Genomic DNA, 18,152 nt, shown 5'->3' with positions numbered 1-18,152 from the left:
GTATACAGATGATGATGAGGCAAGTGGGCGGAAGTGAAGGCAAGTCCAAGGTGTAGCAGAGGCCGGTTGATCTTGTAGAATGAGCAAGTCGGCAGCCATTGTTGACAATTTATCGAAACAAACTGAAGCAAACTGACTTTTACAGGGCCTGGCGGGGATCAGTGGATCCAAGTGCCATGGCTGGGATCTATAGATCCAATGTTTAAGAGTTTGGTGTGGGGGAAACGGGAGTACCCCGAGAAAACCCACTTTCACTAGTCGGGACTGAAAGAAAAGCCCGGCTAGTGCCCGAGTGAAGAGCTATTGAAGGGCTTAAGATCTGAAAAGAGACTGAAGATTTAAATGGTTATACATAGAATAAAGTATACTCTTAATAGTTTTATAGATCATGGTGGTATGATAGTGGTCTTGTGTATCATGTTGTATGGGGATAGATATTTGCGCCATGGTTTGGGGTGGCGGCAAGTTTATGGAATTCGGCTTTGAGTGAGTTCCGGTGGGTGGCTTTTTTTTGTAGTATTTGGTGGGAAGTTTAGAAATGCGTTTTTGTATTGTGTGTAGTGAGGTGTGTTTTTCAACGTAGCATGCTGGTGTGTAGTGAGGGAGGCGGTGGGTAAGACGTATTACATTATTTTGTAATTTTTGGAGTATCAACTGTTGGTTGTTATTCATATTACAGGTTATCATAGAGCCTTAGTCTAATAAGGGTCTGATAAATGTTTTGTAAATGTACATTATTATCTGTGGTCTGCATCCATGAGCGTGGTGACTTATTTTGTGGAGGTAAGCTATTCTAGTTTTAATTTTCTTGCTAATTTCCTTATCGACATGATAAAACGCATCATAAGAAAAGAATATATGTAATAACATGATGAAGTATACTAAATTGAAGAGTTAGTATTATAAGAAAGCCCAAAACATGGTTGTACTCCATACTATTGGCGAAAAACGTGACGAACAAAATTGTAAACGTTATGTATACCTGTTTTCAAACCAATCAATACAAAAAAATTATACTTCCTGTTATAAAAGTTAAAATACAGTTCTTGGATGAAACGTTTATACATGAAATTACATGCAAGTGATACGAGAAATACATAGGTCAAACCAAATGCAGTTTAAAATATTACCACAAAGGCTATATATCCAACAATGGGACAAACATAAGATGTGGTCAAATTCTTGATTAAACCAAATACGGAAATGGAATTTAATGTACGAGAACTTATTGAAAATTTTCTATGGTAATTCAAACATAACATTAAATACGTATAATTTATCAGCAAGTTTTATGTAAGAAAAGTAGCAATCTTCCACCTTCCTCAGCTATATGATGAAATGACCTTTTTTTTTGTATCAATTGCTCAGTGTTGTATGTGTAACACGACACACCTAATGATGGCAGTGAAACACCGAAACGTCAAGAGTTTTAAATGAAGTTTTATTGAGGATGAAAAAAACGTTTCTATGTGTTTCTTTGAGCTCGTGCAAAAGTATTTCATAAATTCAAAAATGTTTTTGAAAGGTTGAAGGGGTTAAATTAGGTAAAATAATGAAATACATGCTGATGATATATACTTTGAAATTTGGTTAAGTACCAGTGTTAAAATGTGTGATAAGTATTCAGAAATCAATTTAAGTAGTAAGTAAGATATGGGGATAACCGTGTAAAGGACTAGTTTAAGTTGATCATTTTCAAAGTTAAATAATAATTAGCTGACAAAGAGATCATGAGTATATTCCTAATCTTTAAACATCAAAAATGTATTTTTCCTGTCCATTTCATTTCTCTCATAGTATTAAAAGTTTTGAACTTATGAGAAAAGAGTTTTATCTTTGTGAAGTAAGTGTGCCAAAAACAGTTTTCCTGACATACAAGTCAATCTTTGAAATAGTATCTTAATTTACCTTCATGGTGAGAGGTGTATCTATATATAGGACTGAAATCAATAGCTACATTCGAATGTAAGTAGATTAGTTTATTATGTTGGATGTTATTTTCTGATTGTTTTATATTGGAAAAACTCGAGCATTTGTCAGAGATTTCTGATTTATAGCTTTTAACATAAATTCAGATGTATGTATTTCAAACAAAACCTCATCTACAGAAATTTAATTCAAAAATATTAAAGTTGTCTTTCAGATGCTGTTAAGAGCATAAGTGTATAGATTTGCGAACCATTCTGTACCAGTAAATAACATTTTTGGTAAATACTTTGCATTGGTTTTGGGCTTTAAGATGTCAGTAGTGAAAAGGCGTTGGACGTTATTCACAACTCCAAAACCCACGTTATCTTTTCTATATAGTTGCTACTTGTTTAGGCAGAAGATGTATTTCTGAAGGAGGTTTACCTAGTTACCTACTAACAATGTAAAAAGGCACAATACGCGAAAATATTCGGCTGTTTATGCATTATGATATATCAATAAATAATGTGAAAATTTTGTAATTTGGAGTTGACGTAAAAAATAAGAACAAATTATAAAAACGTGCTGAAAATACGTTTGTTAAACATAAACAAAATTTTCCACTAAATCTGTTCTGCTTAATATTGAAAAAAAAACGTTTAAAAATGTTTAGAAGCAATTTTAAAACAATTTACTTTATTGCCTAACGTACATACGTTACACATCTAAATTCACTGTAACAGTTGTTGTCCAATCAATTTGTTATTATAAGTAGCGTTTCAACCATAAGTGTCTTTTGTATTCTAGTCGCCTTGGAGATCCCTGGTATTGAGTGAAAGACTTTCGTCGGCTATGAATATAAATATATGGTGTGATTTATATGTTACTAAGCTCTATTCTTTCATTCAGAAGTTCTTATAAATGCATTTCTTATTTGTTATTTTCCACCTGAACGGTTCATGAGCTAAACAGCTAACTTTGGTCCTTTAGGTACGCAGCCTGGTATGATTATCACTAGGCCAAGTCCGGCTCTGTTAGTAAGCTGGCTTTTCAGGCTTTATTCAACACCATTTAAGGAAACTCCTAATTTAATTTTATGGAGGAGATGGCTTCCCCATTAAACATTTACAAATATTTTATGAATACACATTATGGTAGCAGTTTTATCCTGTTAGCCTTTGAATTATAAAGCTCTCAGAACAGCCGAAGAAAACCACGTCAGATTTCCATTATGTCATAAAAAATTCTTCATAAAAATATTAGCATTGCTTTGAAATTTCAAAAACTTTATTAAGCATTATAAAAGTATTTACATGTATGTAGTGTATCAGATATTGCAAGAAGCGGACTCCCAGCTAAAAAAAGCAAACATAACACACACTACATAGAAATTGGAATAAAGTCTTTCCGCTCAGAAATGTTAACAATTCTGCATACGTTCTGCTACGAAGTATTACATTAATTTAATATAAAATGTTTAGAAAAGACTATTAAATTCATATATATTATAATCAAAAGTAAAATTGCACTCATTCGCAAAGTACTCTGAATATATGTATATGTACTACACGAAGTCAGTCATAAGCTTTACATAATAAACCTGATGAGGCTAATCTGTATATGTCAGTTAAATTTAAGTCAAACATGGTCTAACACATTTGCAACACGTTACTCGGCAATAATGTATCTTCTTGTAGCCCATCGTACGTACCTCTTTACAGACACATTAATTCTAGATCAACAAGACAGCTTTCATCCAGGATGATACACACAGTTCACAATGACACGTACTATAGTATAATATTCAGGACTTCTTGACCACAAGATGCTTCTATTATAATGCTAATGTGAGCATTTAGCTTGTGCACATAATTAGGGGAATCCCCATTGTCACAACGCTGTCCAGCTTAATCTAAAGATATTTTGTTCACAGCCATCTTGTTGTACTTTAGGTTGTGAGGTATTTTGAAGTGGTATTCAGTGTATTTTAAATGCAAATTTTGATTAGCTTTTTGGACAACATAATGTGTATCAGGAATGGCGTTGCTAACATCTGTATCTGGTTGCTTTTACTTGGGAATATAGCCCACTACTGTAAACTGACAATGTAGCAACTTTGTTTACCGCACATATGGGATTGATAGACTAAGTAAAGTAAAATCATTTTAATCTCTTTTTGCCTTAAAGGGTACTGGGCGAATCTTGAAAGAAGAGTTCTTTTGGGGATCTCATTCTAGAATATATATATAACGTGTAAAAAATTAAACAATTAATGAGAATACTGTGGAAAATATGTTAGTCAGAAGCATACTGAGTCAGAATATGGTAAAGTTTGTGTTCGTTTTCTAAAATTGATTCGTTAGATGATAATCATGACTTGAAACAAGCAAGCAATGGTTAAGTCGAATGTAGAGATATATCAAGTTTTATCCTACAAATAATATTTACGTATGTATTAAGATTAACAGTTACATTCAGGCTTAAGATCGGTAGGCATGTCTAAATTCTTCTTTATAAAAGTGGCTCAAAAAATTACTAATACGTTTTAAGGCATCTATACTTGTTTATTCCAATAATAGAAATACAATACAGTCATCAATTGTGTTTTATTCTTTCTCTCTCTCTCAAGCATTAAAGTTAAAATATAACATCACCTAAGCAAAAGCTTTAAGAACATAAACTGTTTTCAAAACGTAATATCCTCTAAAAGCTGATATATATCGGTCTAGTAATTCCTAATATTTTCTTGAATGAAACTTATTCTCTGAAAGCAAAAACATAAACATTCGAGTGTTAACGAAAGATAGAGTTATAAAGAAGAACAAAAAAATAGCATTGTTAAATTACTACTTATTTTACATGCTTATTTTAAGTGCATTTTACAATCTGAAGGTCAATATACGATGCCGTTTCTTATTAAATATGTCTGTAATAACTAAAAATGATTATTTGAAATATGTTTTCTAATGTGTTGTTAGTACCTTTAAACTTTCTGATGACAAACTTTTCACCTATACACATAAATAAACGAATCACAGTTGTTCATGTAGAATTTTGAAACTAGAAAAATATTGATCATCGTCATCATTTTAGGAAATTACTTTTAAGTTTCTTTAACATCGCCAGACAAATTATTAAAATGTAGTTAAACGGTGTATTTTTAAAACAATGATGTAAAGTTCGATAGGATTTAGGCGGGTAGGTAAAGAACGTTAATTTAAATTAATGTTTCAAATAACATCTGCAACATCCTGTCCACGGTGATGGTGCAAATATTTGAGTACATCCAAGATTATAAAGCATAGACAGATTTTATTATGATCTTGGATGTACTCAAATATTTCACAGAATAAGCAGATAAAGCACAACGTAGGAACACCATTATACAAAAATCAGCAGTTAATGGGACTGAACATTTTTGAACTCACATTTTTAAATTAAATCACAAAGCAAAATGTGAGAAAAGGAGCAACTTAAATTAATCAATATAGTTGATATTGGACGTTATGAAAGAAGATTAATGATCAAACACACGTTTAGAAAGCTATATTTACTTAAATTCACTAGAGGTGGCCCACTTGAAAACATTTTTAGCCATTTTTAACTAGGGCTACTGTTTAAATATTTTGAAATAAGTATGCCACGATACTGAGAAATACTTAAATATATTTTCTTTAACTACAAAATAATTCAGTAAAGCAGTGTATAATAATTAACCGAGAAGATCGTGATACCTTAATGGGTAATTGATGCGATATTACATAGCAATAATAATTATAATAGTTTTAATCCCATCATCCTGTACTGGCTCAGTACGGTTTTATAGTGAGGAGAGTATGTAATAGCATTTTGATAAAGTATAGTTGAAATGCTATCATACACTCCATTTTTTTTACTCAAAATATTGACATAAACACCCAATTCATGAGATGGGAGGAGTACATTTTGGTTGCAGTAAGGGAATTCTATAAAAAATATGTTTTTGTCACGTAATTTTCCGCACTGAGCTAAGCAAGAGTTGTTTCATCCTCTACCCCTAATTTACATGTTAGATTTTCCTACATAATGGGTCTGTAAAACATAACGTAAATAAAATTATTATCAATGGTATTGTGATGTAATATCATCCGTATTACTAATTAATAATCCAGTGCTAGTAAACAAGTGACTACAGATAAAGAAGACTGAGTTCCGAGGAAGGAGGCCGATTTTCACTTAATAAATCCTAAATTGACTTTAATTGGTTTATATGTGAATTGCTCTGGCGTTGTCTTTGCTGCTGACCAAGTTTTCGGAGTGCTATTGAAGTTACGGAAAGACATTTTCTGTGAGGTTGATGGTGAGATTTTATCCGAAAGAGTTGATGCTGCTGGTTCAGGAACGAGAGGTTGTTGAGTTGTAGGAGTTGTACTTACTGTGAAAAAAAAAGTAAATATTCATAAAACAGGTTAAAATTTTGGAGATTAATAGTATCAGTACTAACAAAGTTTGACAAAACGAAACCAGATATTTGTCCAAATTGTTTGTGTACTCCCCTAATTGGAAAATCCTTATTAGCCTGTTTAACCTGTCACTTGTATGACTCCTTTCTCTGCTACAAAATCTTTGTTATTTCTTTTTTTCTCTTGCTGGTTTTATCTATTTATATTGACTTGAACACAAACACCTACATATATGCTGCTCTGCCGTAATTTCTGGAGATAAAAGAAGGTTCTAATGATCATTACATTAATAAGGTATGACACTGTCCTTAAGCTGAATGACTTCTTCTGTTCTTTGAGACGAACTCTCAACTAGTTTTTAGCGATGTCTGGTGCACTTTTAATTCATTGGTGTCTGTCGAGGCTGGTTCACCGATGACGTTTGGAAGATAGTGTTTTTTTTTGGTGGGTTAAGATTTGGATTTCGAATGAGTCATTGGAAGATGCTGATATTGGTACTTAAGAAACAGACCGTACGTATTATTATTATTATTTTATCTTTTTTTTGCAGTCATACTTATTCTTCTGCAAAGCATATTGGGTTGTTGACTAAAAAGGTTCTATCATAGTCCCTAGAACTTGTTAATTTTAAATCTCTTGTCTTCATCGACATTTAAATTTGCAGATATTTCACCTATAGTTAAATGCACGTTGCCCAGAATGCAGCTCATACCGTAACATTCCCAGTACACTCATTTCATAGCATAGTCACAGTCAGATTTTTTATTTGTTTTTCTGTCTCCAAACCCTTATTTGGCAACTAACATTCAGATATTTCACAGATAGGTCCCATGTCCAATGCACGAAATGTAGCTCACGTTTTAACACTCCCAGTACACTCCTTTCATAGAAGGTATAACATAATCTCAGTAAATCTGTCTCCAAACCCTTATTCGGCTGCTGCTTTTAATTTTAATGATGAGAATTGTCTTTCGTTTCTCCCTAAACGTTGCTAATAATTATCGTAACTCCAGTGCTAAATGGACTGTAACCAAACCAAACATTTCCGAGCATTCTTGGGCGCAATGCATGGTTTTTCCTTTTCCCAACCCTTTCATAACATACGTGTTAAATGAAAACACCTTGCACAAGTATCACAAATGGCGCTTATTACACATGTGGCACTTTGGATGGAGTGAAGTTGGCGTGAATGTATTTTAGAGTTGGTTTCCAGTATTTTTCAAAACTCTTAACAGTTAAACTTTTGTCACTCTTGGATAGAACTGTAAACTGACCCGAACATATTTTAGATGCTATACGGTCAAATTTTTATTTCAATTGCATAAAGATAAATACTATATAGCTGCAAGATTTTATTGTAAAATAACTTGTATAAACAGAGCTGACACTTTGGTTACCAGTTAACTAATGACGTATTTATAACGATTTATTTAGCTCCGACACTAAAATGAACATTGTTGAAATAAGAATATTTTTATTAGTTTACCGATTTATGTGTGATTTGCATTATGCTTTATAATCAATTAAACATCATCCTCAAATATGAAGAATAAAATATCTATATATCAGTTCTTAGATAGAAAAAAAAAACGATTTGTTGTAAGTAACTGAAAATATTTTGTGCACGTGTAAAAGTATGTAAAAGTGACATATGTTAACTTCAAACGAGTTTCATAAGGCAGATTTTATTGTGAACATTTAGTGATAAAATGTCTATCAAAATGCTGAAAATAATAATGTAGTCAATATAAAAATCATAGTTAAGTTATATTATAGCCTCAGTCTTTTTAAGAAAGTCTACTCACCTTTAGTCCGTCCACCCCAACCTTTAGGAGCACTGGGTCGATAGAGACCATAGTTCGTAGATGGTAGGAAACGGCTGCCCACTACAGGAGCCAGAGAAGTAACAGTAGTGCTGGAGGGGGAAACGAAACTGTCTTTTGGTGTGGTTGCAGGGGGAGATTGAGCTTTAATTCTTCCTGCTTGGAGATTACTAGAAGCCAATGGTTCTGGTTTAAACTCAGGCTGGACTTCCTGAAACGCACCATCACAGCTTCCTATAGGAGACTCCAGCGCAGCCTCCCACGGACTCTTGACGATCTTCAGACGTGGATGTTGCATCATTTCCTGGAGCCTTGTTGCTTGAGGGCCAGTTTTTGTCACTTCTGTGGACAGAGGGTTAAGAGGCTTCTGTGGCGGATGGTGAGCTTTGACTTTGTCTTCATCAACAATCCAGTTTTCAGAATTTTGCTTACGTTTAGCAAACATTACAGCTCCTTTTCCAGCAGGAGATTTTAGATCCTTGACCAGGTCTAGACAAACTTCTGGACTAACTACGTTATGTTCGCTAATATTTTGTCCTTCCTTTCGTAATTGACTAGCATCTTGTAGATGTCTGGGGTCGAGGATCAGCTTTAATTTTGGAGATGTGTCATCTTCTTTACTACTGTCTGGTTCAGGTCTAGGAGGTTCAGCTTTTACTTGTTCTGTAAGTTTCACCTCTTTGAATATTTCTTGCTTACAGGGTCCAGTATCTGTCTCTTGATCTAAAAGCAATCAATGAATAAAGTTACATCATGGAACAGTTATACATCACAGGCTAAGTAAGTTATATCAAAAAGATTTTGGAGCATCACTGCATCGTTATAGTCCATGTACACCGTCCAGTAATGCTCTATATAGCGACCATGTATCCTGATAATAACGTAGATTCTATTGGAAAAGGCTCCGTCGTAAGGCTGTCATGTCCAAAGTATACTATTATCCCATGCAAGCTTTCAGTTGGCTATCTAGTGTTCGAGGACGACAATTTTCTAGCGCCAATTTCAACAGTCTGATCGCACAGATATCCAAAGAGCCTGTGTCAAGCAACTTCACCAGCATGTCTTTGCACAGAATAGTATCATTATCCGTTTAATTTTTCAGCTGTTTGAGGCATGCAATGGTTGAACGGATATGCTATGGAAGCAACTTGTGTACACGAGAATTGTGTCACTTTTCCGGACCTTTCTTAGTTATGTTGCGTACAGTTGCTTGGGACACATGGACGGCTTTTGGCCCTCACGTTTGTGTTCGCAGATTCTCACCCCAATACGTAAAACTTACAGTTCCTGTGTATAACTAGCAAGGCGCCACTGTAAAAAGATGTTAATTATACACGTACATTAGGTTTATAAGAAACTTCATGTGTACTTCGTGATTTATTCTCCTGAAGATGGTGAAATTACTTCCACCGAAACATGTAGAGTTTTAAAGTTTCTATTAAGTTATATTTTTTAAACTTTACAAATAAATTATTGTACGAGTAAAACACGTTGATGTCTCGTTTTATTAATTCTATCTAAAACAGATTCTCACCTGTTACAAGATGCCACACTTTGCTTACTACGAATGGAATACGATATTTTGCAAATCCATTTCTGTATGGTCCTGGTTCCCCAAGTTGATCCATATACTTTTGTTTTAAAATGTCTCTAATTATAAAGGATATCCCCGTCTTCGATTTGAACACATCTTTATGATCCGAGTGTATGAATATTTTACATCGGAAAGGGTTGTTGATATACTTTACAATAGCGATTAATTTTCGATATTATCATACTACATACGAAACGCCAAAGAATGTCAAAATGTAGTTCTGATACATTTCTTTCCACCATAACTTTATATCAAATGTGGTTGTCACGTAACTTGTTGATTTGCATATTCAAAATCATTTTAACATAGCGTACTTGAACCTCTGCAGATATTCAAAACTCACTGTACATTGAATTTTATGTCACTAATTTCGTATTGAATCTACAATTGGAATAGCTCAGCTAGAATACCATTCAACAAGATTTTATACGTATTCAAGCTAGTTAATATAAACAGAAACTAAAGATCCAGTGTTTAAAAAGGAAAATAATATAGATTGAAATACGTCTTAAAATTGAGTACCGAAAAAAAATTCTAATTCAGAGTTGATGTTTACATGATTTTTGTCTTTGAAAGATTAAGATTTTGTTTTTGTTTACCTGCCGCCGTCCCTAATTTTGAGCTGCCGACCAGAGCTCCCGAAAGGCAAATGTCAGGCAGCACCTTCTGCCAACTCTTGGGCTGTCATTTACCAATGAATAATGGGATTAATTGTCACATTGTAACGTCTCTACGGGTGAAAGTTTGAGCATGTGTATTCAGAGTCGAGTGCTCTAACCACCAGGCAAACTTAAAGGTTACTGATACTCCACTAAAAATAGTCCTAGGCGAACATAACAATTCTTATCATATATTGACTTGAAGACTCAAAAATTTAAGTTCCCATAATTTATTATTACTATTGTGACAGTACTGATCGACCACAAAATAGAATAACATGTATTGTAGCATGGAGTTATCTCGCCTCTTACTTGCGTAAAGCAACTATTTATTAAAACGTATTGATTGACTCTATAACATTGCGGTATTAAATTGAAGTTAAGTGTTTGTATAAATCGTATACAAAGAAATACAGTGAATCGTATTTTTAGGTTCCAGTATTGAATGCTAATGATGTTGGTCTTGAAAATGACCAATTTTAATTTTTATGAGCAAATTAATTACAATTTTCAGAATAGAATTCAACCGATTGAATTGTTTAACTTTTACCTTCAGTCCGGCTTATATCTAAAAAAAGAAAAAAGAAACTGAACTTTAAACTTAATGTAGTGTATCTTTTCTTGTCAAGATTTTCCACTCAAACTTCAAAGATTAATTTGAAATAAAATATTTTCCATTGAATAGAAATGTTACCAAGAATAAAGTTTTTATTTTTGCACAGATCTACAGCAACCGGATCTTCTTCAGCAACAAAATTAAATGTTTTAGTTAGAATGTATAAATCATTTGTTTATTTGTTTGAAGTTAAGCACAAAGCTACACAATGGGCTCTCTGTGCTCTGCCCACCACAGGTATTGAAACAAGGTATCAAGCGTTTTAAGTCCGCAGACATACCGTTTTACCACTTGGGGGCGAAAGTATAAATAAAACAGTATGTCTAAATCGCTGATGTGTGAGCAGCAGTTAAAATGAATCATTCATGCAAGCTGACAGTTCTTTACAGTACTTGTTTTTACTATAAGAGATGCAGATCTAAAAATACCCTTGCCAACATGAATGTATTGATACCAAAATACTTAAAACGTACGGTTACGAGTTTATATTACAGATTTCACTTCATTTCATTAAAGGTAAAATTGAGAATATAATCTGTGACGTAGAAGCCTAATCTATTTATTGATTCGTCGCACCATCTGCTGTGGACTGTAGTTTCGCTGATTGAAGGCTCATCAGCAAAGTTTGGGTTTGTAAGTCAAAGAAATACAACTAAACTTCTTACAGTGGTTATGTGTTTATACTATTTATGGGTTTTAAAGCTTTGAATTCACCATACAGTAACCTAAATTAATTCAGATGTGTGAATATTATTATGAGTTTTTAAGTTCCTTTTAATTCACCATATAGTAACCTAAATTAACTCAGATGTGTGAATAATATTATGAGTTTTAAGTTCCTTTTAATTCACCATACAGCAACTTAAATTAACTCAGATGTGTGAATAATATTATGGCATTGCATGCAATTTATTATTCAGTATTGTACAATTGGCTAACTGTTTAATTATTTATATTGCAGGTGTCTTTTCATCTTCTCCAAAAGTAAAATGGAAAATATAATCTGTAATGAAGATACCTAATGTATTTTTGATTTACCGCATAAGTTACGTGTTATTCAAAATATACAAATGTTAATTCATATTGTTCACAATAATACCATTCGGCATGCAAATATTTGTCACTGGAAATGTGTGAATGCTTAGAAATATTTTATATTTTTTATATATAGCATAGATACACTTAGAGGAACATACCTGCACAAGGTAGAGTTAAAAACTATCAAACAGCATAAGTAAATAGTTATATTTATGTACATGACTTTTTTCTTCTTGATGCCACGCCAGCGGAGAGAAATTTAGGTTCCAACACTAATACATCAGTGTAACGGCTTCTTGTGACTAACTTTTATAATACTAGCCTCTCTCCTGTAATGCATACATAAATGGAGATAGAAGCTGCTGTTGACGTCACTTCTGACAGTTTGGCAAAAGAACGAAACCCACAGGCGTCAAGAGAGGCACGTTGTAAATGTTAGTGACTTTACAAAAATGAAAGGATGATAATAAAAGAATATCTTTGCTCGTCAAGCCGGAAAAATATCAAGAGTACCTTGTAAAAATTATTATATATAAACTTGGACAAACTTATAGTTATAATTTGAATTTAACGTCTTGTGCAAATGGAGTTTTTTGTAGTTAAGCGCAAAGCTACACAATAGGTTATCTGTTCTGTGTCAACCAATGGTATCGAAACCCGATTTTAAGCGTTGTAAGCCTTCACATTTATCGCTGATCCACTGGTGGTTTAGCGTTTGAAAGACTAAAGCGCTAACTTTACATCTAGTGTGAAATGTAAACAATTTCACAAAAATTGATTTTCGAAACATTACAGATGTGTCTCAAAATATATTTGTGTTTTAAGAGTTCATTTTAACTCTAAAAATTCAATGTTAATGAAAATATTAGACAGCTTCTGAAGCTCATGGTAACACACACACACACACACACACACATATATATACATTACAACAGTTTTATTTATTGAAGGGTGGGTAGGCTTATTGAAAGTGAACCTTCTCAAATCTAAACCTTACCAATAAATTGTTTTAAGAATAATAACCTAGGCTCAGGACATTTTAATTATGTGTTTAGAAATAATATCGTTTTTAAAACTATAACAATAGTCTTGATTTTGGTCAAGTTATACAAACTGCCACAATAACAATATTACAACAATCTATTATTATACAGTTATTGAAAGATAAATGATTGGTATTCACTTTTGTTTAATCAAGTTAATTATATTAACACTTGATTAGGAGCTCATTTGATCAATACTCGGAATTTATGCCTGGTTGTGTTTTTAATAGTCCTGAATGTGTTGTTTACACATCGAAATGTTGAAAGTAAAACACTTCATAATATTTATATGAAACTTTGTAGGGATAGACTAATGACTGGTACATGACGTATAATCCGCTTATTAAGAATATCAAAAACTAGGACTAATTCTGCTTGCCACTTTAGCCCACTAAAGAGCATTAATTAACATGGTTACAGCTAATGTAAAGAATGAGAACGTTATATGAAAACTATTTTGGAGCCTCACCACGTTGTTGCAGTCCATGTCATCACGTCCTGTCACACTCTATCTGAAGGCCGTGATTCTTGAAAATAACCCTGCAGTATAGTTAACTTGCAAAAAGCTCCGTCATAAGGCTGTCATGTCTAAAGTACACCATTGTTTCTTTTAGCTTTCTATAAGCTATCTAGTGTACAAAGATGACATGATCTAAACACGTCTTTATGATTTGAATGTATGAATATTTTGAGTCGAATGGGTTGTCATACACACTTCCCATAACTAATAAATTTTTGGTAGAATAATACTGCCTACATGACGCCAAACAATGTTAAAATGTAGATCTAAAATATGCAATTCCACCGCGACTTTGTATTCGCTGCAGATGACGGGTGTTTTGTTGATTTGCATACTCAGAATCGTTTTGATATAATGTACTCAACTTATAGTTGTGGTAAACAAAACACACGTGAATAGGATTAGTATGTTTTTGATTAAAATTCTAAAACTTTTGTAGCAACAACATTGATATACTTGTTCATTAAAACAGTTTGTTATTTGTATACTTTAAGGGACTGTAATCATGGCTATATTAAACAACTGAGGCTAAATGTTCCAGATATTGTATTTTCAGTAACCATAAAAGCAAGCTTAAAACACTGTAACATGTGTTATCTGGTTCATTAATCTAATGTCAACATATGTCAACACTTATGCAAAGTATACCGTGTTCAAGGAGTTGAAATAACTTGACTGTGGGGTTTCACTTTATATACTACAGGCACAAATCTTTGGCGCCAGACGCATCTTATCTATAAACAGCAAGAGAAACTTAAGACATTCGTGCGCAAGTGCACAAAGCATTTTTACAATTTCCGTGAACTCTTAAGATCGTGTCAGCATATTTATTGGTGATTTAAACTTGGTAGGAAAATTTGTATTACTTTATTTTAATAGTATAACTCAGGTTTAGAAAATGCTTGCCTGATAGTTTCCAAACTGTATTTTTACCCGAACTGTTCAAACTTCCGAAACTTTTTTAAAAAATCGATCAAATTTGTCTCTGTACTTATGGTGTTGTGATGATATTTCATTTTTTATTAATTTTCAAACTAGGAAACATAAAATGTATTTAGATAGGTAAAGATATAACTTACCTTTATGTACCCATTTATTAGATTTTTCGACTTGTCGATTAAACATACTGGCCCCATGTGATTTCCTGCTCGTGTCAGCTGAAAGAGAGTCGGCTATTTTTCGGCAGAGTTCGACTTGCTCCTCGACAGTTGGGTATTTAGTACTTGAACCTTCGTAGAATGCCGAAGACGAATACATTTTCTCTGAAATCGAGAGATTAAACTAACTTAAAGAGTAATATAACTTTTCCTTAGAAGTTTTGTTATATTAAAATTAAATGTTAAGCCTGTTCGAAAAAAAAAATTAGTATGTAATTCTTTTACGTTTTAAATACTGCGTACTACTGAATACTAGCATAAAATACTCGTTCTTTACTGCGGTTTCAAAATACCCCCCTCATGATCATTTACCGATCAAAACTCCTCCATTATACCCAATTACTTCTATAGCTACCCCAATGATGTCCGTACCCGAATACAAGCTCCGTTAGAACACATGCGAGTGGTACCTGAGCAGGTGTGCCGCATTTAATTTGGTTTTGTTGTGAATGGATATAATGGGATAATTAACACTGTTTCACACCTGGCTCTGCTGGGATCCCGAAGGGGTCCAGAAATAAAAAAAAATGTCATAATCGGTTTAGGGACTCTGAAAAATACTCCTAGACCCTCATCATACCGAGCTCATTATAGCCCCCCCCCCCTTGATAAGGGACTTCGCCATTCAGATAAGGACACATACACACACCCAAGCCTTCTCTAGTCCGCTTGCCAAGTTTGATCCTGCTAGCTCCAAAGCTGTAGATGGAAAAACAAACACGTAACTTAGTCATAATATATCGTTTTTTAGAATTTTCGCGTAAAAGTACACAGAGCTGAGCTATCTGCAGATAGCTTTCTTTAATTTTAAGCGGACTAGAGGGAAGGAAACCAGTCAATAGTGCCCACCGCTAGCTCTTGGGATACTCTAACCTAATGCTAGAACTTGACCACTACTTTCATAGCAAATCCACGACCACAAAGTACTGACAACGAGACGCAAACCATGAACCTCTGATTCACAGTTCAGGAACACTTATACTAGGCCACTCCCAGCTCATCTTAATAAGAAATACAACTTAAAGTCCAAACATAACCGCGATTGCAGATATTCAATGTATTATACATTCAATGGTCTATGAATAATTGATGAAATGAGTTTATAGTTATAATGATATGACAACTGTTATGGTTAATATAGTAATATATTTGAAAATCCTGATCACAATGATTTTACATTATCAAATTCTTTTATAGTTTCAAGGTTCGACAAAAGCGGTCACACTTAGCCAAATAAGTTTAACTCAACGGACTGATCATAATGGTTTTTGATAATCAAATGAATCCGGTTCCAACGGATGGGGTTAAACAATTACTAATAATCAAGTGAGTCGAGCTTCAACAGACTGATTATAACGGTTTTTGTTAATTAAATGAATCCGGCTCCAACGGATGGGGCAAAACAGTTATTGATAACCAAGTGAGTCAAATTCAACGGACTGGTCACAAAATTACTGATAACTAAATAATTTTATAATGAACATATTGAACTCAGCAATAACTGATAATTAAAAAAAACTTTAAGCCGAAATGAATTGGTCCACAGTATTCACAAATTCAATTAGTTAAATGAATTCGGCTACATCAGTCTGGTCACATCGGTTATACTTTATTCAACGTATCAGATGAGTCTGTCTTCTTAGCTGAGGCGTTAGGGTTACAGTTATTGAATGGATTACATTTTCAAACTTCAGGTCACAATAACTCGAAGCAATTAAGATAACTCGGTTTTAACACAGCTATAGAAATTAATCTAAAAGATTAATTCAGAAGAATCGCAGTTAATTTATTTAGCATATGTCCAACGTCTTGTTTACTATGGCTACACGTTTTGTTATACACAACGAAGAATATAGTGGTCATTAATTGGAAATCCACACTATTTGTTATTCCAAATACGCCAGAGACGGATCAACTGTCGCTACCACAGCATGGTGCTGCTATGAAAGAAACTGAACTCGTATACACTAAATAGAAGTGTGTGCTGTATCTTCCGAAAGTAAAAACTTAAAAAGTCAGTGATTCTATATAAGTTAGACTACGAAGTAGCGACTTTATAGGTATTTCATCTTTGGTGTGTCTTTAAAGAGAAACATTTTGTAGTAATGCGTACACTTACTTTTCCTGGGAAAAGTGGCGTAACTGTCAATCCCAGCGTCTGGCGTTGCCTCGTAGGCGTGACCTGTGCCCTGGTCAGTCGAAAGGGGCTTGTGATCGGTAAAGACAGTTTTTCTTGTATCAGTGGCAGGTTGAACCTGTAAAGCAGTTTGCATTAATACAAAAACAATGGAAATGCATAACAATAGATGAAAATAACGAGTAGATGTAAACTTTCTAAGATATAAAAGTAAAAAAAGAAATAAGAGAAACTTTTACTCCAAACATGTCGCGTCTAGATTCTTTGACGCATGATGTTAGCGCATGTACAGTCATGTGTGTATGCGTATATGAGTGGGAGACCTAGTGGGCTAGACAGATATTTTAGAATACCATAACACCAAAACATTGATAATAACTGGTTATTACTCATCTGTGCTGTATTACGTTGAATCACGCTCGTAAGGAGACGTACTTGTGCTGATTTAAATCATAATACTCTTTATGTTTTCAAATATATATATATAATTTTATTAACTTTAAGATCTTTAATAAATTCTAGATTTTTTTTGCATGTTTTAAAACAAAGTTAACATTAATTTTATGAAATACATTGGATATCCTATTTCTTTGCTGAACTTATAATATGAAAGAATTAAAAGTGTCTGTGGAGAAAAGTTTGTTTAGAAGTTTTAATCTTTGATATTCGTTTAAAAATGTAACATTACTGCGATCTGCTTCTCTATAAACGTGCTATTAATTAAGGTTTTCGGTCACATAAACGACGCTTAAGTTCAATGTTTGTTTTGTTGGCAAAAATTAAGAATAACCCTAAAGCTTTTGTTTTTATACAGACTGGCCAAAACATCAAGTAACGCTTTTTTGTTTGTTTTAAGGGATTGATCAATAAATAGTATAACGCCAGAGAATATCACAAATTAAAACGTAATAATAACTAAACATAGTTGTATTAAACAGGAGCATGTGATTTTTTTTTCAAAATGTCTCAAGTTTATAATTTCCAAGAATTGAATTTATCAGGTAGTGGAGACGTTTTGACAGAAAATAAAACGAGACGAATATGTTTTATTGGGCGAAATTTTAATCTTTAAATCACATTATATGTCGTTATGGGGGACTGTCCCACCGACAAATTTTATTAATGCTCAGATGAGGTGCCTGTTATTCTAAAGGAGTAAATATCGCAAATTTTGTTGCACTTCTGCGAGAGATTTTTTTTTGTTTTTGAATTTCG

General features: G+C 33.4%; 1 protein-coding gene across 3 annotated transcripts in view; it reads right to left on the bottom strand.

Moving 5' to 3' along the window:
* Nucleotides 1–3,544: 3,544 nt before the first annotated feature.
* Nucleotides 3,545–18,152, bottom strand: part of LOC106465011 — a 38,956-nt gene continuing 24,348 nt past the window's right edge. For all 3 annotated transcript variants that reach the window (XM_013925202.2, XM_013925209.2, XM_022393286.1), the window contains 4 exons: nucleotides 16,920–17,055; nucleotides 14,723–14,905; nucleotides 8,156–8,896; nucleotides 3,545–6,322 (listed from right to left, as the gene is read on the bottom strand). In XM_013925202.2, the coding sequence (XP_013780656.1) occupies nucleotides 6,120–6,322; nucleotides 8,156–8,896; nucleotides 14,723–14,905; nucleotides 16,920–17,055 (1,263 nt within the window). In that variant the 3' untranslated portion in view covers nucleotides 3,545–6,119. The remainder of the gene's footprint in view (nucleotides 6,323–8,155; nucleotides 8,897–14,722; nucleotides 14,906–16,919; nucleotides 17,056–18,152) is intronic.

This window comes from Limulus polyphemus, unplaced genomic scaffold (assembly GCF_000517525.1).
Source record: "Limulus polyphemus unplaced genomic scaffold, Limulus_polyphemus-2.1.2 Scaffold64, whole genome shotgun sequence".
NCBI classification, from domain to species: domain Eukaryota; kingdom Metazoa; phylum Arthropoda; class Merostomata; order Xiphosura; family Limulidae; genus Limulus; species Limulus polyphemus.
Note: the sequence above shows the minus strand (reverse complement) of the source record. Positions and strands in the feature narration are given on the sequence as shown.